General features: G+C 37.2%; 1 protein-coding gene across 2 annotated transcripts in view; it reads right to left on the minus strand.

Moving 5' to 3' along the window:
- The window catches only part of LOC122794694 (DNA dC->dU-editing enzyme APOBEC-3D-like), a 202,451-nt gene that overhangs the window by 90,604 nt on the left and 87,493 nt on the right, over positions 1-24,354 (minus strand). For both annotated transcript variants that reach the window (XM_044063326.1, XM_044063325.1), the window contains exon 3: positions 17,346-17,731. In XM_044063326.1, the coding sequence (XP_043919261.1) occupies positions 17,346-17,731 (386 nt within the window). The remainder of the gene's footprint in view (positions 1-17,345; positions 17,732-24,354) is intronic.

Consider the following 24,354-nt stretch of genomic DNA (forward strand, 5'->3'; position numbering starts at 1 on the left):
CATTTGCTGATTTGGATGTATGCTTGTGGTCATTATCGTGTTGAAAGGTGAAATTCCTCTTCATCTTCAGCTTTTTAGTAGACGCCCGAAGGTTTTGGGCCAGATGTGACTGGTATTTGGAACTGTTCATAATTCCCTACACCTTGACTAAAGCCCCAGTTCCAGCTGAAGAAAAGCAACCCTAAAGCATGATACTGTGATCACAATGCTTCACTGTGAGGATGATGTTCTTTGGCTGATGCAAAGTGTTGTTTTTGCACAGAACGTACCTTTTGGAATTGTGGCCAAAAAGTTCAATCTTGGTCTCATCAGACCATAAAACATTTTTTCACATGCCTTTGGGAGACTTGATGTATTGTTTTTCAAATTTTAGCTGGGCCTGGATGTTTTTCTGTGTAAGAAATGGCTTCCCTCTTGCAACCCTACCCCATAGTATAGGCATATGAATAATACGGGAGATTGTTGTCACATGTAGTACACAACCAGTACTTGCCAGAAATTCCTGCAGCTCCTTCAGTGTTGCTGTAGGTCTCTTGGCAGCCTCCCTGACCAGATTTCGCCTCATCTTTTCATCAATTTTAGAGGGATGTCCAGTTCTTTGCGATGTCACTGTTAGCCCATATTTTCTCCACTTGTTGATGACTGTCTTCACTGTGTTCCATGGCATATCCAATGCTGTAGAATATTTTTTGTACCCTTCTCCTGACTGATACCTCGCAACAATGAGATCCCTTTGATGCTTTGTAAGCTCTCTGTGGAACCATGGCTTTTGCTGTAGCAGGCAATTGAGTAAATGTCAAGAAAATCCTACTAGGACAGCTGAACTTTATTTGGGGTTAATCAGAGTCTCTTTAATTGATGGCAGGTGTGTACCCAAGAAGACTGAATGCTGTAATTAAATCTAAAGATGCTTCAACAAAGTATTAGTTTAAGGGTGTGCACACTTATGCAAATAGCTTATTGTAAGTTTTGGATTTTTTATATTTTTCCCCTCACATATTTATTTGTTTTCAATTGAATTGTACAGGCTATAAGTTACATTAAAGGTGGGAAAAGTTTTGAAACAATTTATTGTGGTCTAATTTTTTATATCACAAAAACCTAGCATTTTAACAGGGGTGTGTACACTTTTTATATCCACTGTGTATAAATATATGTATATTTACTGAAAGTTCTTCAAACTGTCCTTTGGAGAAATATATTTAAGTGTTGTAGTGAATATTTAAACTATTTTAGAAGGCTTTATCTCCTTCCAGAAAGATGCAAAGTAAGATTTCTTGTTAGGTTTCTTTTTTTTTTTTTTGCTACAGTTTAAGGCTACAGAAAGGTATAGACTGAAATTATTTCAGAATTTATATGTTCATTTTGTATGACAGACTTTATGACCAAGGTGAATGGTTCAACAGTTGATATATTTTAATGCAAATATGCTAAATTAATGCAGGAAACATTTTCCAAAAAATAGAAACAGAAAGATGTTGAAAGATCATATCATTATCACAAGTTAAGATTGCTTTGGATGGAGGTGGGGAAGAAAAAATGGAAGAGAGAAGAGTGTGGTATGAACTCATTATAGAGACATATAAAAATATATTATGTTAATGCTTTATGAGAAGGATTATTATCAGTGACACAGTTCTATAAGTATATTTAGATGGGTAGTTTACAGTTCTGTATTAGGCAATTTTTACTGTCATTGTCATGTTACAAATTATCACTAAGAGCACAAATGATTTATGAGGTGTCATAAAATATTATAAGGCATTATCAGACAGAAAATATTCAGTTCATGTAACTTTATGGATGCCTCTGTTTTTGTTTCAAAAATTTGATATTTCCTGCATGACACTGTTGATTTATTTATGAAAAAAGTGGTGGATGGCAATGAGTGAAGAAATAATAATCATCAATACAGTTATATATTTATGTTATTTCAGAACGTACATGACAGTTTGTGTACATTTATTCCATCATATTTCAAAGTTAATGGGGTCCTTGTTAATATTTACACACTGTCCAAGACTTAGAATCTTTATGCCTGATTATTCATAGTTTCATAGTTTCATAGGTGAGTACTAGGTAATGAACACTGGGGCCTTTCTAACCTATCTGTGCACCCCACATCTCTAACAAGTTATGGTGCCTTTGAGAAGAGTAAGCAGGGCCTTTGGAGATGAAACATTTTCAAATGTACCGGCTACCTGTGTCGATTAGAAACATAGGTGACAAAAATGGAGGTGAATTTCAAGTTCCCCATCCAGTTGTCTAAGTGACAAACCGGGGGTGAATTTGAACTTCCACATCCAGTTATCCAAGTTAAACTTGGATTGGGATAGAAAGGAACTCTGTTTCACATGGTTGGGGAACCTGTTCCAGAGAAGGGGTAATCTTTGGGATGCACACCTGTCTCTCCAACAGATCTTGTTTATATCATAGGTAAGGTTTAAATCTTTAGAATGGATAAATCTAGTGATGTTTGTTTTATGGATATGCAGGAGGTCTATCACAGTGGGATATGATGATCCCTTTGGTCCAAAGATGCTTTGCATGACAAGGATAGATCTCCCCTCAGCAGCTTGTATGAGACAAAATATAAGGATAAGGCTTTGAGGGGTCTACATAGGATACACTATTTATGCCTTTTATTATTTTAGTGAGCAACCACTGTGGACATTCCATTTTTTGAATGTGCCTAGTTTGTTACTAGTCAAAGGGAACATTGTACTCAATAACAGACCTGATGAGTACCACATACAGTCTAACAATGACCTCTTTGAAGCTAGATGCCACACCCTTGTTGGTAAGTTGAATAACATAGAATGATTTCCTTGCTAGCATAGACATGTGATGGCCAAAGGCTAGATTATTGTCTATGTTTGCCCCCAAGTCCCTGACTACTGGTTCAAGTGTTAGGGGTATATTGTTGAAATGGTAGTTACGAAGGATGACTGCCTTCCCAAAGGATACTGCTATGCATTTCATGGCATTAGTGGCTCTGACACCAGTCATTTGTCTGTTGTTAGTCCTTATTAGAGAACATATGTATCCGTGGGGATTCTATGACTGCTCCTAATTTGCAGTCATCGGCATATTTGGCCAATCAGAACCCCTTTACATTGGCCATGACCTCAGAGAAGTGGCCCTATGACTGCTCTCTGAGAAAATCTACTGTTACAAATTTATAACATGACAATAATGATACATTCTAATTTCCTGGGCCCTTTCTGTTAATCTTCTGACTTTTCAATAGGAGATTTAAGTGTTTATACCTAACATCTTGAGTTTGTCAAAAATATCTGAGAGAGTTATTGGTCACCTGCGTTGTTCAACTCAAGGTAGGCTTTATGAACTCTTTTGGCCTCATCCTTTGCTTTGATTACCTTCTCAAAAAGTCCACTAAGTTCAGTAGGTATGACCTTCCCTTAACAAAACCAAACTGAGTTGAGTCCAGTGTCTGGAGTTCCCTATATCACTATTGATCATTTCCTTGATAATTCTTTCTATGGCTTTCCAGATGACACTAGTGAGACTTTTGCATCTGTAGTTTCCATTGGACTGCCCAACTTTGTGCTGAAGGATGACAGTTCATATTCTTCAAAGGTATAGCATCCAGGACCAAGGAAGTCATTGTTCCCATGTATTCAGCATTCATCAGAACTATCATTGAGTCCACTGCCCCCTTTGGTATGTACCTAACCAGGCACATCCAACAATTGGAATGTCCACACAAGTTCCTCTCTAAAAGAACACAGGGTGTAAGTAACATATCCTCTGCAGATTGCCTCAAGGCTCTATCTCTGAATTATGTCTTCTATAGACTGATGATAGGAGATCTATGCCTGGATACAATGCATTGTTTGACCACACTCTGATGGTACTCCTGTATATCCACAAACCAAATGGCAACAAAGTTCCCCGTTCTAAAGTCTTAAACCTTGCCTGTGATATAAATATGACCTGATGGACAGACAGATATCAAAGAAGTTTCAATTTCTGAAAAAAAAAATAAATGTTCGATGTACAATGTCAGTTGATATGCACCACACAATATCAACCAAAAGTAACACTACATGCACCAAGTTTTCTCTATGGAATTTTTCTTGATTCACTATCACTAAGAGAATGTATTGTCCATAGGTGTGAACCAGACACAGGTATTTTGCATGTGCAGTCTTATAACATGCACAAGCCTGCGACATAGGTTCCAGTGCTACAGCTGCTGAATGGTTATCATCTCTATCATCATTGGTGAGCAAAACATTAGCAGGAGCTGCATTACCATCCTAGGGCAGTTATGCATCAGTCCAATGCATGATCGTGTTGTGCAGAGTGCAACATATGGTAAAGATCATGCATGCAGTAATAGGGTCATACTGAAGGGCAACCACAGACACATTCATGCAATGGAAATGTGTTATGAACAGGTCAAACCCTTATTCAACAACAGTCCATGTCTGGGACATGATGGTGCTGAAGCACTTATCAGCAACTGTTACACAGTAACTGAATGCTGTCATTAGCCAGGTGTCCAGTGTGTAGCCAGCATCACCTGCAAAACAATCAAGAGGAGGAGACATGATGACAAATAGGGTGGGGATTAATATAGCAATAACCCATGGCAGGGTGTAGGTAATGCTGGATTTACCCATGACAGGTGTGGTTTGCTGACCAAACAAAGGCAACTGTGGGTAAATCATCATTACCTACATCCAGCCACTGGTTATTGCTACTATACAATTACATTATTTAAGAAACAATATACTTTTCTTAAATAATGTTCTTGCATAATGGTGCCACGGTGTTCTTCCATTTTCTTTCTGTATCTTGGGGCTTTCTTGATGTCCTGCACATGCATATGGACTTACATTCCCATACTTACACAGTACAGATGTGCTTTGGAAAGGAAGCAATGGAGAAAGGAATTTCTCCCGTGCTTCTTTATTTGTGTTTTTTTTTATAACAAAAAAAAGTGTGCAATCCAGACAGTTTAGCGGAATGACACAGACAGGGCAGAAATACAAGGAAAATCAGGTACGTTATGCAAAACTAACAAAACATGCCTGGTTTTCTTTGAATTTCAGCCCTGTCTCTCTCATACCTCTAATCTATCATGATTGCAAATTTTGTACTTCTCGACAACTTAGCTCAATAAAACTGAAAATCTGTATCATATATTAATAGAAGAAAGTGTGGACAATCAGACTTTTTTCTATTGATATATGCTGGATTTTATAACAGGCATGTTGTATGGGCTGCACAATCAGCCTGCAAGTTTTTGAATGTTAATGGCCAGTCATTTTATAATACTTCATAATTCATTATCTTGTCTATACCTACAGAAATTATTATGACTACCAAAAGTTTGCATTTAACAAAAAGGTAACCAATGGCTGTCCTACCATACAGAAACAGGTGGTAGAGTGAGCTCGTGTGTCATTTATGAGAACCATGGGTACTGTCTTTTGGCTTCTCACATTAGGGGCCACCACAGTTGATCATTGGTCCGCAGGTTGATTGCCAGTAGGGTGTTTACAGTGTCGAGTTGCCATCCCAGCTCCCAGCCTTCACAGAAGGCACAAACAGACACACACACACACACACACACACACACACACACACACACACACACACACACACACACACACACACACACACACACACACACACACAATCACCTACTGCTTGTCTTTTAAAACTCATTCAACCACAGGGAGGACATGCAGACACTGCACAGAAGGTGCTCCAATCAAGAAATGAACTGGAAAACCTCCTGCTGTGAGGTGACAACACTAACCACTTTACCAGCACAGCCGACCCACATCCAACCATTAATAATGTCAGGAAAACTAGCCATAAAAATAAAAAGCAATACTGGACATAGAAACAAACCTTGAGGCACATCAGTTGTTATAACCTTCTCATCATAAAACACACACACACACACACACACACACACACACACATATATATATATATATATGTGTGTGTGTGTGTGTGTGTGTGTGTGTGTGTGTGTGTGTGTGTATGTGTTTGCGTCTATATGTATGGGTTTACTTACTTTAGCCAAACATTGATCAAGTGAAACTGTGACACACTTTGGTTTTAAAAAAGGATGATTGACACTTGTGCAAGACTGCACAATCCTAAGCGATGGAGAATATGCCCTTTCTGTAGTGACTGTGTGAGCTCAAAGTTAGAATAAATAATCTACAGGGGAATTAGGTGGACAGCTCCCCACATGGAGGGAAAAACAGTTTAGAACTTGCATATTCCATTTTTTTTCCAAACAGCATGCACAAAGGTATGTCTGTGTTTAATTTTCAATCATTTTATGTCAATGTTAATTATGTAAACATCTGAGCATTTCATTATGTGTAAGTAAATATATATCTATATATAACTATGTATAGCTATATATCTATATGTCTCTCTCTCTATATATATTTATATATATATATATATATATATATTATATATATATATATATATATATATATATATATATATATATATATATATATATATATATATATATATATATATATATATATACACACACACACACACACACACACACACACACACATATAGAGAGAGAGATGGTGTCTATATCTATCAATCTATCTATATATATATATATATATATATATATATATATATATATATATTTATATATATAGAGAGAGAGAGAGAGAAAGAGAAAGTTTAGGCAATGCTCATCTACAAATTCTGCAGCCTTTTTTATTCCTCAGATTTCAGCATTGTGGTTAGCCTTGTAAGCCTTTAAGGAACTGTTGTACCAGTTCAGGTTGTGCACATTAATCAGTCACAACAGTAAGATATGAAATATTATACCATGACCCCCCCAAAACGTGCACACTGATTGGCCAGCGTGCCCGTTGTAAATCGAGTTATATTAATGGAAAAAGGTCCGGTCGCCCGGACTTTTTTCCCTTAGTATAACTCGTTTTTTAAAAACACTGTCTCGCTATGTTAAATGAGTTTAACATAGCGAGACAGTTTTAAAATAAGCAACGGAGATCTCCGTTGCTTATTTTAAAGCTGTCTCGCTATGTTAAACCCATTTAACATAGCGAGACAGTTTAAAAACGGAGAAAGCAAGATCTCCGTTGCTTTTTTTAGTGTTTCGCTATGTTAAATGAGTTTAACATAGCGAGACAGTTTTAAAATAAGCAACGGAGATCTCCGTTGCTTATTTTAAAACTGTCTCGCTATGTTAAACTCATTTAACATAGAGAAACACTAAAAAAAAGCGACGGAGATCTTGCGTTCTCCGTTGCTTTTGCCCACAGCTCTGGTGTACATCAGAACTGCCGCGGATGCCAGACATCTGCGGAAGGGCAGTAAACAGGCATTATACTATGCCATTATTTAAGAAAAGTAATAGTTTCTTTTCTTAAATAATGTCATGGTATAATAGCAATAACCCACTTCTGGGTGTGGGTAATGCTAAATTTACCCACGGTTGGCTTTGTTTGGTCCCTCGGGACCAAACCACGCCAACCGTGGGTAAATTTAGCATTACCCACACCCAGGCGTGGGTTATTGCTATATTCTTATACCCTTTAGAATTAGATGAGCTACAGACTTGTGGTTTATGACTTTGGAATGGAACATTCACAGGGGTAAAAGTGTAAACTGTTATTTACCACTGTCCATAAGTCTGTAACAGTGATGTTTATTCATTATTATTTGTTTGTACCTTTCATTTCTGTAAATAGTCCAGAAGATAAACAATATAATGCCATCTCCTGAAGGTTTTCTGATCAGTCAGGTTTTCTTTTTCAATAAAATATGCAATATGTATAGACATATTTCAGTATCTCTATTTCTTGGTTTAAGAGCTATCTAGATGGTAGGCAACAAGCTGTAAAGTGGCAAAATCAGCTCTCTCCCTTACTGCCTGTCTCTCTAGGGGTACCCCACAGTTCCATCCTGGGTCCTCTACTCTTCACCCTATTTACTAATCAACTACCATCCACCTTTCTCAAACCATCAATAGTCCCATATGCAAATGATACCAGCATAATCTGTACAGCCAACTCCCTAGACCACTTCCTCTCCCAAACACAAGAATGCTTTTCCCTGGCCAAAACATAGATCACAAACCAGAACCTCATTCTAAACCCAGCCAGAACTAAACTACTCCTCTTCAGACCTCACAGATCTCCACCCCCGTCATGTAACTTTGCAATCTCCTCACACAACAACACCACCATCATAACCAGCATTCATGCCAAACTACTAGGCCTGGAAATTGACAATCACCTTAAATTTCCCATTCACATCTCCCAGACCATAAAAAGGTTCACAAAAATGGGTCTACTCTCTCGCAGCAAACAGTTTCTCTCTAGCCACTCCAAGATTACCATAGCTAGGACCCACCTCTTATCCACCCTACTTTACAACTCCCCCATGCTTGCCAATCTCCAAAAAACAGATCTAAATGAACTTGTCAGCTATTACAATAAAATAGCCAAATTCATCACAGGTTCACCTTCTAGAACCCGCCACTGTGAAAGCCTCAAAAAACTCAACTGGTTAGAACTCCCACTGACACTTCAAGTCAATCAACTATCACTTGCACACAAAGTACTACATCATCCAAGCAACACCCCTGCCCTGCAACAACTACTTCAACCCTACACCACCACCAGATCCTTAAGATCAAGTACCCAACACCTCCTTAAGGTAACCAAATTCAACAATGAGGCAGAGAGATCCGTTTATAGCCACTATATCTCTAAAATCTGGAACTACCTTCCAGCCCACATAATAAGTAATAACTCCTCAACCCAATTTAAAAAAAATACTTAAAACACACTTCCAGAATCACAGATTATGCACCTGTACCACCCCTGGATAGTAACTCATTGTTCTCTGTTTTCAGCAACGAGAGTAACAGCGTATCTACTGTTTTTTTATTGTCTACATGGGTAAATGTAAACTCTCACCATTGACAAGTAAGCCAATTGTGCATATATTGTCTCTTAGGTGTAAAAATGTCTTGTGTAAGTTATCAATTCTGCCTTCTTGTTATACTTGCTGTTTCATACTTCTATAAGGTGTATAAAAATGTATCCTGTGAATGCTGGCAAAAGTGCTTTTTGTTAAACTAGCTATCTTATATGTTAATAATTAAACTGCTCTGGAGCTTTTCTCCCCGGGCATCCACTGAAAATGGACATATATCCAGTTGGACTCTCCTGGTTAACAAATGCAAAACAAAATAAATAAAAATTATAAAATAAATATTTATGCAAGTATTGCAGGCACGATCCACTTGCATAGATTTTTAGAACGCCATTTCAAAGGCCAAGAATATCTGCTGGTAATTGATAAAGTATGATTTATTTTCATGTCATGTTATAAACAAATGATATATTAATATGTCTGCTAATAACTTGATTAAAAAGGAGTTGATATGGTACATTTTGTATCAAGTTAATACCATCTCTAAGTACCATCTCTCTGCAAGTATTTGTACTTCTTTAGGAATATACAAATGTAAATAACTATCATATTTATGCAAATATGTCAGACACTGTCCAGTTAGTAACACTGTGGGACAGTATTTCATAGTTCAATCCTGCACCCTGGGCAGGAATAGCTTCTGACCCAAATAGGGTTTTCAGGTAATTGAGAAAGTGTTACTTCATTTCTGTAGTAATATTTGGCTTTCAATATGACTGGATGAAAATGAAAGTACTTAGGACTGAAATCCCCAAATTGCATTCACCAAAAGAAAAAACAAAAACAAAACAAAAAAAAAAAAAAAAAAAGAAAACAGGAATAACACTTTTTATGTGTTTTTGCAGGGGACAAGCCCCCACCCCCCACACCCTCTAAATGTATATATACCAACTCTACAATTGTGTCAACTTAAAGAAGGGGGGAAATTCCTCCCAAAAGTGCATCAGTGCTGGCACAACTCACCTGCACATTGGGCAATTTAAGTTTGCGTGTTCAGTCTTAGTTTGCTTGACTGAGACTGAGATGCTGGTACTTTATGCTATCAATTGAAATACTCCATAATGTTGGAAAAGTCTCAGTGATAATTGATGCCTGACTGCTACCATTTCCAGATATTTCTATTTCTTCAGCAATGAAATACGCGAATATCCACAAGCATGTTCATGCAAATATGTCAGACAATGTTCATTTTCTAGCATTGTGTAACTAGATTTTACAGGTTAACACAGGTCAGAAATGGCTGCTCACTCAAATGTAGTGGTCATTAAGTGAAAACGTATCACTTTTTCATGCAAAATAATATTGTGTCCTATTAATATTTCTGGTAATAACCCAGCAGCAGTTCATATGTAGTTCATGGTATCAAATAAAAACTTACTTAATGCTACACAAGTTGATACTAATATTTGCTGTCTTTCTACCACCACTTTCAAGTTATTTATACTTGATTAGCAATAAAATAAGCATGTCTGCATTAATATTCTTTTCTTTAAATAGCTCAGACAATATGCACTTAGAATCACCTCAGTGCAGCATTTAATATTCCCAGTCAGCATAGGTTCATAGGTGTGTACTAAGCTAATGGCCCTGGAGCCATTGCCAGCCTAGCCCATAGGATTACCCTGGCATCATGCCACCTGACCTTAGTTCCTTGTGCCTCTGTTGAGTAGAACAACTGGAGTGATCCCTGGGGTGAATTTTCTATGTCCCATCCACTCATCAAGATTTCTGTTGAAGAGGGCCAGTGAGGTGCTCTGTTTGACATATAAAGGAAGTTGATTCCATAGCACGGGCAGTCTCTCGGTTATGAATCTGCCCCTCCAGCACATTGTGTTGATTGTGGTAATAAGGTTGACGTCTCTGGAGACTGTGTTGTGGAGAGATTGGGATTTCTTTAGATGTAGCATTTCTAACAGAGATGGGTCAGACATGGCTTTGTAAGTCAAGCAGAGATCACCTCTAAGTAGGCGATATAAGACAGAGAATAGTTGGAGTTTTTTTAGTCTGTCCATATAGGACAAGTGCTTAAGGCCTAGTATTCTCTTTGTGAGGTACTTTTGCCACCTCTACAGTTGTTGCAGGTGGCTAGTGAGGTACATGCCAAATGGGGCATTGTACTTAATGATTGGCCGAATGAGACAAGATTAGAGGGAGACAATGACCTCTTTCTTCCTGGATGCAAAACCTTTAGTAATGAGATGTGCCACATAGGAGGGCTTTCTGACCACAGTGACAATGTGGTGGTCAAAAGAGAGGTTGCTGTAAACCTGTGTTTCCAGATCTCTTATAATGTCTTCTGTGTTCAGTGGACTACTATCAATGTTATAATTCATGGGAACTGGATTTTTCCCAATGGGGACAACAACACTTTTTTTGGCATTGAGCTTAAGGCTATGGTTCTGACACCAGTCGTTGGTCTCAGTGACGCCTTTCTGTAGGATGTCAGCATCACTTGGGGAGTTAATAATGGCTCCCAACTTGTAATCATCTGTGAACTTTGTCAGCCATAGTGCCTTCATGCTGGCCTGGACTTCTGTAAAGTAGATACCAAATAGGAGAGGATTTCCAAGGTGATTAGTTTGTGGTCGTATCTAACCAGGGAGGAGTTGACTATTGATGTAGAGCAATGGTTGCCTATGTTAGTAATGACCAGGTCAAGGATATTGCTACCTCTAGTAGGGTTAAGAACGAGCTGGTCCAGGGCATTGGAATTATTGAATTCCAGTAAATGTTGGGCAATTGTACTGGTAGCTGAGTAATTTTCCCAGTTTATGGAGGGGTAGTTGACGTTGCGTAGTATGAGAGTGCTAGGTTGGACCCTAATATTCTCCAGGATGCTTAGAAACATGGAGTGTGAGTCTTGTAATATGGTTGGGGACCTATAACAGGCTACAACCTGAATCTCTGTCTTACCCAGTGTTAGCTGCACCTAAAGTATCTCTGAAGCATTATGTTGGAATACCAGTCTGGAGGTGTGCGCATCCTTTATGAATATGGAAACACCACCGCCTTTGAGCTTCTGTCCAAGTTCTGGGGCCAAGAGGTATGGAATGAATTATAGCCTGGTAGTGCAGGGGTGCTTTCTGCTGCCTTGAACCAGGTCTCTGTTATAACACAAATGTCGATGTTCTCCATTTTAAGGAATACTTTGAGCGAGTACATTTTGAGATTTAGACTTCTAGCATTGAGCAGCATGACCCTCAGATTGCATTTGTTTGCTGTTATGGTGGTAATTTGGACTTTGGAACACCACCTAAAAAAGGCACTATAGGGGTGGCAAGAGCCTTGGCCAGTATCCAGAAGCCCAGGGGTGACAATTGCAGGCCATATCTGGGAAAGCATTGAGGTCTGCAATAATGTTATTCAAGGCAGAGAGACACATGATACCTTTAGAATGACACCAGAAACTTAGCCAATTGTTGAAATCAATAATTTTCTGCTTGTACTGTAGTATCATTCTGGGTGATGGTAGGATGCTGCTCAGGGCTAGGGTCATACTCGCGTGGGCTACATAATCTGAGAGCTCCTCCATGTCTCTTGTCATGTAGTCCAGGGAGGTACATCTCAGGTCATTCACACCCACAGGTACAATGACAGAGTCATATTTGTATCTGTTGTTGAGGGACCTGAGTGCATGCATTATGTGGTGGATCCTGGCACCTGAGAGGCAGCTGACTGTTACTTTTTCCTTATTCAACCTAGTCAGTGAGAAATCAGTGTGCTTCACTATCAAGTCACCTATGACTAGTGTGCTGGGCATGCTGTTTTGCCTTAGGGCCTTTGCTTGAGTGGCACACTGTTTAGGACAGTTATGTGTCTCATGATTAGTGTTGTGTTGCGGTAGTTGAGTGCGTTTCTGCTTTGGAGGTCTCTGCTGTTTGGATAGATTTTTATTCAGACCCTCTGCAAAGGTGGGTGTGTGGTTTGTGTTTTTATGTGAAGGCAGTGCTGGTGTGTGTTCTGGGGGGCTATGTGTTCCATGTGGTGTGGTGCAAGTGCTGACCTTCGTCAACAGACTAGCTATTCTGGTCTTGGCTGGAGAGTTCGTGGCTTTTAATTTGATTATATAAGTGCATCTCTCACAAGTCTGAGTGTTGGGAGGTAAGAGGAGAGGGTTGTCAGTGTACATGAGGTGGTTGCTGCATTGTCTCAGGATGCCCAAGTTCACCAGGTTAATAAAAGAAAGCACAGGGCACGTAAAAATCTACTGCCAATCATTAGCGGACCGGAGTTCCGCTGTGGTGACTCCTAACCGGGGAAAGCCGGAAGACACAATAACAACAGGGAATTGACCTTTAGACATTCCAGGAGTGGTAGGCATTAATAATAAGTACTGGAGCTGTTTACTTGTAGAACGTTTAGTGCTGGTAGAACTTTTGTTTGCTACAATAGTTGCTACAAGAAGTCGGGTATGGTAAAGTGCTAGACTAATAAGCTAGTAAAAGTGCAGGAGAGGAGAGAACTGTCAGATCTAAGAGAAAAATTGAAGAGCAGACTTTGGCATGTCTCAGAAGCTTGCAAACAGTCCTGGATACAGCAAAACTGTATCTGGACTAGACTAGCTACAGGAAAGGCAGAAATCAAGCGCAAATATGGGCTTTTAAATCAGAAAGTTGAAAGAGATGGAAAAACTGCCCAAACGGCAAACAAACTACAATTTCTGAGCCAGAAACCACTCCTCTTGAGGTAGATAGGCTACCTAGTTCTTACCACTCCCAATGATAAGCTAGAAGGATTCGTTCCAACACAGAAAGGCTTGGGGGCTTAGAAGCTTACAAGCAGTCCTGGATACAGCAAATCTGTATCTGGATGAGACTAGTTACAGGAAAGGCAGGAAACAAGCTTAGAATTTTATTTTTATTTATTTATTTATTTGTTTACATATCAATAATGGCTCTTGAGCTGAATGGGGTACTCAAAACCCTGATACATAGCTAAGATGGGGCAAAGGTTGTATCCAGTCTGGGAGCAAAGTGTTATGGAGTGAGATCAGCAAATGCCACTCTGTCTTTTAGTAATTACTGGAATTTGAAAATTAATGTCGGTAATGCATTTGTGGTCTGGACTGAAATGCTTTAGTGGTCTGTTTGTGGTGTAAATCAGTTTGCTACAATTTAAAAAGAAAATAACTTTTTTCTGGCATACACTTTTGAAGGCCTGTTTTCTGTTTGGTTCCCAAATAGGACAGGACTTTTTTTGGTCCTTAGCTTAAAAAGCTGACAGTGGTGTCAAACGAGGGGAGGGGGTAGTACAGGATACTGTACTTGCAGCTACAGCTCTGTCTATACCAGAGGAAATGCAAGTTATTTTCCTAAAATACTATGACTATATACCAAATGTTAATAATTATATTAATAACCTTGCTGAGAAAATTAGGTGCTGATAGCAGGTATCTAACTAGTAATGCTTGACAGATATTTAGATTTATTTGTCCATTAAATATGCAGATACACATACAAATCATAGTTATGTGAGTGTCTGAAATATGGAGTGACACCTGTAAGATTGCTTTGCTGGAAACTGAACATCTGATTTGCATGAATAAAAGTCACATTGATAGGCTGGGCTCTTTCAGCTCTGGTCAGGGAGATATTAACAATTGTTGTTATAATTTCATTAACAAAATATTTAAATCATCTAATTATAAATTCAATGTAAATCAACATTTTGACTGGCAGACATATTAAATTTGTTGCAAAGAGGTGTATGTGCCAAAATATTTTATTTTAAATTTTAACTTTCTTTGCAACTTTTATAATTCTTACGATATGTATGTTTGTTTACAGGAAGGTTTCCGACCTGAATTTTCAGTGATTTTAGCTCACATTAAAGCTGTGCAACCAGAAACTATGCAGGTGGCAGCAGGTATAAAATTCCACTGAGGTTTGGTAATACAGAATAAAAAAAAAGCATTTAATTAAATTACAGTGCAACAGCGAAACTAACATCTTCCAGCAACTTTTTTGTAATCTTTTAGCAAACTAATACCAAATATATTATTAAGTCCCAGTTTTGTAAAAAAAAAAAAAAAAAAACACACAGACGCCTCCACTTTTTAAGAAGGCTGAAAAAAGTTAAGTTTCTGCAGAGGTGCAATAGAGAGCATCCTCACCTGCAACTTCACAGTGTGGTTTGGAAGCTGCAAAGTTAAAGGAAGGCACTACAAAGAGTGATGGGGGTTGCAGAGAAGGTAAAAGGATCCAGTCTTCCATCGATACATCTTTATTCTGGAAGAAGCATCCTAAAGGACACCAAAAAATTACAGGACCACATGCATCCTGTGCATGGACTGTTAAGGCATCTGGCATTAGGCAGGAGACATTGCAGCATCCACTGCAGGACTACAAGATTCAGTAACAGTTTCTACCCTACAGTGATTAGACTTCTGAACCTGGGCACTAGTCTCAGGGATCTGGACACATAATAAGTCAATTTTTATTTATTTGTGCAATATATACTTACATATATTCCAAATAAGTACAATATTTATTTATTAAATCCATAGTCAGTATTATTTAACTCAGTCAAGTTAGACAAATAACTTTGGCATTTAAATCTATACTATGTTTTGTATTACTTAAAATAGGGTAGTTAATTTAACTCAGGGAAGGGTATTCTTTTCATACGTGAATGTTGGTAAATGTCTCTGCTCTTTCTATGGTATATTGAGACTAGTATTGTATTTGTTAGTTATGTTTATTCCTCTACTTGTATGTGTTATTTCACTTTCTTTTGCAATCTCTGGAGTTGAGTTGATGCACAAAATTTAATTTATGCTACGTGTGAAGTTCTAAATGACTAAAAAGTTTAGTTTGACTTTGACTTTTATTTTGTATTATTAATAACCAGACAAATTTGTGTAACCTGAAAGTTATCTAAAAAACAGCATCCTTCACAGGTGTCACAGGAATCCATTCTTGTGATTCCATTCAAAAATGCCTATGTTTGTAATATATTTCCCACTAACAATTACCATTCATCTTCAGCTGTCTAGAGATCTTAAGCCCAATTAGACAATGTATTTTTTATCCACATTCCTTCTAAACTGTAAATTACATTTGTATGTGGAGGAGTCACATGACTTATAGGACATCCATGGGTTTGCTGTCATCTGCTCTGACAGTCATGTATAATAACTTCCAGTTTTATGTCAGATTTTTGAATGCACATAGAAGATCATGAGACAAGAGCCTCTGACTTAACCCCTTACATCTTTGGCAGACTTAAAATATGGGTGTTTTCTACTGATGCAGTTTCTTGGCATTTTCAGACATTCCCAGTACCTCACGGTACTGATTATATATGTAGCTTGTTAAATTTGCTTATTGTCCTGTTTGTGGCATGGACATGCATGTATAAGGTAAAAAACGTTCTGATTTGCTGTTGTTTAATTCAGAAGAAAGCCTGCTAGTATCGATGGTATAGCGAAGATCTTCTATATTTTGGTTTAAGATCTTTCGGCTCATTTTTCTTGCAGACAAGTACTTCTCATCATGAAGTCTATTGCTAACAAAACAAACATAAATGTAGAGATGCTGACATATTTAGCTGGGTTTTGTTTTTAAAACCATTCCAGTTAGTCATAAATTAAGCCTTCTTCCCAATCAAACATCCAAAGCAGTTTTAAATTTGTACAGAACTCAATTTACAATCATGCCGTTACCTTAGAACCATTTACTTAATGACTTGTGCTTCTTTCAGATACCTGCTATATGAAAAGTGTTATTCCTTATGGTGTAATTATTCTGTAATCAGAAATAGCATTTATTTCCAATGCCTAAAGGAAAACTTCACCTCAAAACTTGAAAAAAATGTGGTATATTTTCATCAGCTTCTGATGTTATTAATGCTACTAATGTATACAACACACACTATATGTCTCTTGCTACATTTCAGTTTTTATACCACAAAATGGACATTGTCTGAACAACAATTATGGCCTGATTTTATTTCTCATTTTCTTTGTAGTTCTCTCAGAATGCTGCTTGGGTCACTATACTATGACATAGCTCAGATATCATAAAGGAGGAATGAGGGCTTTTACCTCCATTCAGTTGCAGTGATAGTACTGTGAGTTGTTATCTTCTTGTGGGCTATGAAGGTAGTGTCCGTGCTTCTTTTTAACAGAATTGCTGTGATCATTGCTTAATGTAAGCTAGTAAAAGCATCTCATGGTCCATATGCAGTTTATTCAATACAAAAGAAGTAAAAACGGTGGCTTTTTAAGTGTATGAAGAGTAGTTCTTAGAAAAGTTGAAAATATTGGCAGTGATAGCAAAGACAAAATTAATTTTCATGAGAACAATAAAATGTGCATTAACTTATGTAAAGAAGAAACTAAATAAAATTACCTCTCCATCCCATAATACTTATGGCCACATTATTATCTCTCAGCCTTCTCAGGCCTTCTCTCATAAGTTGATTTTCATGGTAGTATACCCTGGCTGCATGTATCTGTAGAGTCACATTGGGATATTGATGAAGAAAGGCTATTATTTCATCTGCACAGACATTGCAAGGTGTCCATGATATGTACCAAGTCAATGAAACGACTTCATCCACAGAGATAGTTTGTTTTAAGCGAGTGATACACTGACTCTCAGCATGGATTCTATTTTGAAGTGTAAACTGATCAGCAATTACATCTCCATTCCTTCTGGTCAGTTCAGAGACTATGTATGTATTCTTTGTCCATGTGCCCTTTTTGAAATGCTCCATAAATATACTCTTATTTATCCTAACAGGAAAAAAAGCAGAGTCATTATATCATATTTAATTTAAAATAACCTTGAGGCAATAGGCTGCTTTGGTAGGAGTACAATCAAAACTATCTTTTTACATGAACTTTCTTACTAAATTTGTGAGTTTTCTAATCAAACACATTAAGACCTTTTGTTTTATTAATTATTGTGCTTCATTCAGTTCCAAACAAGAAGACATAGCAAGAGAATTTAGGATCTTACATAATTTTCTGTCTGAAAACAACTTGAAGTTTAATTTGAAGTTTCATACTAATCAACATTAATACAAAGCAGCCTTTAAAAGTTGATAGTGTGAGCATGTAAGCACAATACTTTATTAATCACAGAGGTACAGCCTTTAATAAATAATTTTTAAAAGCTTCATATTTCTTTTGGGTCACAGTATCACCAGCTATCAAATGTGATACCCGTTAACCAGGGAAAACGGAGGACATAGACACATCTCTGAATGATGCTGATCAAAGATTGTAACACATACAGAATATTTCAAAATGGAATACATACTGATGTTCATTTTATTCTATGTAAGTTTGATTTTTAATAGTGAACTATGTGCATAACATACTTCAAGGAGTGAGCTTTACACCCTCCATACTGTAAAGTTTCTGCTTGGTTTGTTCTTCACCCATTATAGGTTGCATACTGTTGTTTCTGAGAATTTGAGGGATACCACGGATTTTTCTTTTTGAAGGTCAATTTCAAACCATTTGAATAAGAGTCTACTAACAGTAAGTAATGCTGACCGTTCCATTCAAAAATATCAGCAACTGTCAACCATGGTAATGCAGGAATCTGGTTTAGCTGAAGTAGTTCTTTTTGTTGGTACAGGTTGGTGCTTTTGCAAACTGAACATGCTAGAGTTTCCTTCTCTATATCTTTTGACATAGAAGGCAAAAATACTTTTTCTCATGCCCTTCTTTTCGTTGAATCAGTACCCAGGTAACCCTGATGCAAAATTTTGATATATTCCTGTTGTAATGCTTTAGGAATTACCACTTTAGGACCTTTCATGATGATTCTATCTTCCTTCATGAGCTCATCTCGGTAAGGAAAATACTGTTGTATGTCTCATGGTAAAGGGGTTTGTCGTGTTGGCAATCCTTGACTAATAACGGTTTTCAGAATCTGGAGAATTCGATCTGAAGCTGTGTGATTTCTGAGTTCATCAAGATGTGATGATGAAAAATTTCTGACTTCCATGACTTCAAAGTCTGCTTTCTCATTTTCATGCTGTTCTGTTATTTGTCTGGGTGCTCATTACAAAGCACCAGGAAAGTATAAATATTTGCCTTTTGTATAGACAATATCGAAATTGTACTTTTGCAGTTTTAACATCATGTGTTGCAAACATGCTAGGACTTTATGTATTGACTTTTTTAAAATTGTCACTGGAGGTTGGTGATCAGTCTCTATTTGAATAGGTCTTCCACAAATGTAATCATTTAACTGTGAACATGCAAACACTACGTCAAAAGATCTTTTTTCTATTTGTGTATACTGCATCTCTGTTTGGGTTAAAGTTCTGGGCACATAACCTACTGGTATGCCTTCCTGAAGACATGCTGCACCAAGGCCGTACATTGAACCATCACAAGAATGAGTTACAGGTTTATGAACATCATAATATCTCAAGTGTGTGTGGACCTGCAATTTTCTTCCTCAGAATATCAAATGCTCTTTGGAGTTGTTCCAACCAGGACCAGTTTACATTTTTGCATGTCAAATCACACTGGTGCAGAAAGCTCACTCAAGTCTGGGATGAACTTTCCTAAATAGTTGACCGTACCAAGAAAACGCTGTAAATATGTGACATTCTCTGGAACTGGTATCTCTGGAACTGTTGTTTGTTTAGACAGATCTGGTAGTATGCCAGAATTGGTAAACAGATGTCTCACATAAGTAACTTCTTTCAGTTTGAATTTACATTTCTGAGGATTAAGTTTAAGATTGACTTCACGTGCATGGTTAGGAACTTTCATGGGATTTCTATCATGTTCATCTTCACCACTAAAAATAATGTTGTCCATTATAATAACACTTGGATAACCATAAAATAATTTGCTCCATTGCACATTGAAATACTTCACTGGCAGACTTTATCCCAAATGGTATTCTCAAAAATCTGTATCTAGCACATGTTGTGTGGAAAGTGGTTAATAATTTGCGATCCAGCAACATTTGCCAAAGGGAACGTTTTGCATTTAAGACTGAAAAAATAGTGGTATTCGGCATAAAAGTGACTGCCTCTTCAATGCTACTGTATGCATCAGATGATGAGGATGTAGAGAATGTTTAAGTGCTTTGTTTAATTCTCTTGGATCCCTGTTAAAATTACAGGTTTTTGTGATATAAAACAATGAGACTGCAATAAATCATTTCAAAACTTTTCCCACCTTTAATGTGAGCTATAACCTGTACAATTCAATTGAAAAACAAACAAATCTGTTAAGGGAAAAATATAGAAAATTACAAAAAAATGTACAATAATCTGGTTGCATAAGTGTGCACACCCTTAAACTAATACTTTGTTGAAGGACTTTTGATTTAATTACAGCTTTCAGTCTTCTTGGGTACACACCTGCCATCAATTAAAGAGACTCTGATTAACCCCCAAATAAAGTTCAGTTGTCCTAGTAGGATTTTTGTGACATTTACTCAGTTGCCTGCTACAGCAAAAGCCATGGTTCACAGAGAGCTTACAAAGCATCAAAGGGATCTCATGGCTGAAAGGTATCAATCAGGAAAAGGGTACAAAAAATTTCCACAGCATTGGATATAACATGAAACACAGTGAAGACAGTCATCAAAAAATGAAGAAAATACGGGACAACAGTGACGCTACAAAGAACTGGACATCCCTCCAAAATTGATGAAAAGACAAGATGAAAACTGGTTAGAGTGGCTGCTAGGAGACCTACAGCAACACTGAAGGAGTTGCAGGAATTTCTGGCAAGTACTGGTTGTGTACTACATGTGACAACATTCTCCCATATTCTTCATATATCTGGGCTATGGGGTAGGGTTGCAAGGGTCTATATCATGTGTTCAAAGTTCCAAAACTTCAAATCATTAAAACACGGACTTTAATGATCGAAATCTCGGAACTTCAAACATTAAAAAAAAAAAGTAAAAAAGAAAAAAAAGGAAAAAAAAATGCCCCCTGCACCCCCCCACACCCCCTGCTACTAACTGAATATACCAACTCTGAGATCACACTACAGTGCAGTAAATGGAAATCTTCCCTTTCTGCACTCTGTGGTGATCTCTGTTATATGATTTGAAGTTTTAAACTTCAATCATTAAAGTTAGACCTTTAATGATTCGAAGGTTTAAAACTTTGATCATATAAGGACCCAGGTTGCAAGATGGAAGCATTTTCTTACACAGAAAAACATCCAGGTCTGCCTAAAATTTGCAAAACAATACAGCAAGTCTCCCAAATGTATGTGGGAAAATGTGTTCTGGCCTGATGAGACCAAGGTTGAACGTTTTGGCCACAATTCCAAAAGGTACATTTGGCACAAAAACTACACTTAGCAGCAGCAAAAGAACACCATCCCCATGGTGAAGTATTGTGGTGGCAGTATCATGCTTTGGGGTTAGATCTCTTCAGCTGGAACTGGGGCTTTAATTAAGGTGGAAGGAGTTATGAACAGTTCCAAATAGCAGTCACCTTTGGCCCAAAACCTTCTGACATCTACTAGAAAGCTGAAAATGAAGAGAAATGTCACCTTTTAACATGACAATGACCCCAAGCATACATCTAAATCAACTAAAAAAATGTCTTCACCAGAAGAAAATTAAAGTTTTTGAATGGCACAGCCAGAGCACAGACCTAAATCCAATAAAAAATCTGTAGGGTGACCTAAAGAGGGCTGTGCACAAGAAATGCCCTCACAATCTGACAGTTTTGGTGTGCTTTTGCAAGGAAGAGTGGGCAAATATTGTCAAGTCAAGATGTGCAATGCTGATAGACTCCTACCCAAGAAGACTGAATGCTGTAATTAAATCAAAAGGTGCTTCAACAAAGTATTAGTTTATGGGTGTGCACACATATGCAACCAGCTTATTGTACATTTTTTATTTTTTATATATTTTTCCCCTAACAGATTTGTTTGTTTTTCAATTGAATTGAACAAGTTATAGGTCATGTCAAAGGTGGGAAAAGTTTTGAAATGATTTATTATGGTCTCACTCTTTTATATCACAAAAACCTGGCATTTTAACATGGGTGTGTACACTTTATATATCCGCTGCAAATATGTGATTGTACAAGACAGAACACCAACTAAAGACACCGATTACTTTATACAGAAGGCAAACACTGTAACATCTGACAATGACTGTACCATTAAAACAGGTAATGAATGCAGCCCTTTTTGAACGTTGCTAAAATTACAAAAGCACAATTACAATAACACACATATATTTTTTTCTGGCAAGATTAAAATAATTTCTTTCTTCAGAAATACAAATCTTCAAATCATTGGAGAAATCTGTTTTCACTGTGCAAAATAATAAAATGCCAAACTGTGAGTATATGGGCGGGACATATTTACCATTAAGTATATCTTCTGAAAGAGAAAATTGGACCACAATAGCTCTCACTACTACTTCTTCCAAAAAGAAGACATGAAAATGAGCTGCTCTAATTCATGACCTTTAAATTTAATTTTAAATAGAGACAAGAAGTGACAACAGTTTAACGATAAGTAATATGTACTTGAGACTGAAACTGCATTCCCAATTGTCTTGCCTTCAACAGATATCCGCTTTTGTATTTATTTTCTTATTATGTTGCTATGTACCACCCTCTTGTAACGAGGCAATAGAATATCATTGTATAATTTGATCTTATTGTACCTTACACTTTTGTGATATTTTTTTATTTTTCATATTTAATGGCATGCAGATTGTATTTTCCATTTTATTTTACTGGTCTATTTTTAGCATTCTACTTTATGTATGGAGATTTTCTGTCCAGGATTCCACTGAAAATGGTCATTGCTAAACTCAGTTTGCTTACTAGGATGAACAAATAAAAATAAGGAAGCAAACAAAGAAACAAAATAAATATGCTTAAAGGAAACAGATTGAGTAAATAAGCCAGATATATAGATATGTTAACATAAAGGACAAACAAAGTAAACAATTCCACCTTTATTTATGGAAATTATATACATACTCATATTAATTTACTAGCATAAAACATACATGTCATTTACTGTGTACAGTTATAGAAGGAATGTAAATTATTATTATTTCTGTTGTACAATGCTTATGCAAATCATCTCATGAATATTAATTTGTAATAATATTATTACATCAATCAGTACTTTCTTTTCATAATTCTTTGAAAATTAAATTAAAATATCTATAATGCATATATGAATGAAGCAGCAGTTCCACATCTTTGCTCCCAAAGTTGTTCTTATTAGATCCATAATATTTTATAATGCTGTTTATTGCTAATGCTGTATGAGAGACAGTGTCTCAAACTGAGGAAGATGGCATGTGCTTGGACTTCTAACAGCTTCTCTCACTGTAAATGCAAGATGCAAGCAGTTGTGCATCATTAGTATGAGTGTGATAAAGGGACTGCAGCATGCAATTAATAGCCCAAATGAACGTGAACTCAAGGAAGACCAAGGACAAAGGTGAGGCTAAGTGTTTACATTATACTGTTTACAAGTAATGGTCAACCTAACATAACACTTGATGAGTTCCATACAGACATTTACAATTCAAATCTGCTACACAGAATGGTATGACACGGGTAGAATGGCTCAACGAGATAGTGACTGATCTCCTAAATATATAATTTCTTACAGACTTTAGACACCTATTGATTTTTTTAGTGTATTATTCATAGTAATTATGTGAATGCATAAAAGTAATCTGTTCTGTGCATGAATAAACATAACAAGAGCATGATTCATAGAGGCCACTTACATTAATGAGAGATGCTCATGGACAGGTATAAGCAAATTAAATCAATAATGACATGGTAATGAAAAATTATGTAAAACAGCTTATGTTAAGGAGGCCTCCTGCCTATTTGTGATTTACAGTAATGATTTCACATGTCCATGCTGTCTGCAGATTTAATATAAAAGGTGGAGTCATACCTAGTCCATTTACTTTGCAATACACAGTGATGCTGTCACTTGCTGCTAACCCTGCTATGTTCTAATGGGAGCTGCTTGTCTTGTCTGAGCCAAACCACTTGTGACAAGAGGTCCTCAATGGTCAAGAAGGGAGAGATATAGGCAGAGAATAACTCAGTATAATTTTGACAATCAAGGTATACTTGATAGTTTCAAAGTGGACAGGGAGAGTGTAAGTATCATAGTGAGAATATCTGCCCCCCCACAGGGACAGTTGGCAGATGCATGCTCTTCCTATTCATGTGGTTACAAAGGTATGCATAGCCTCACTATACTTGCCATGAAAACCTTCTAGAGACAGAATAAGGACACTATGAGTATCTCACAGGCTTCTGTCTTGAGGATACTTTGGAAATTCCTGGATGTACTCTAGGCACATCTTGTTCAGTACATCTATTTGCCAGTGTTAACCCCTGGACAAGGCCAGGACT

The sequence above is a fragment of the Protopterus annectens genome, chromosome 2.part1, assembly GCF_019279795.1.
Source record: "Protopterus annectens isolate FY-2018-M chromosome 2.part1, PAN1.0, whole genome shotgun sequence".
In the NCBI taxonomy this organism is placed as follows: domain Eukaryota; kingdom Metazoa; phylum Chordata; order Ceratodontiformes; family Protopteridae; genus Protopterus; species Protopterus annectens.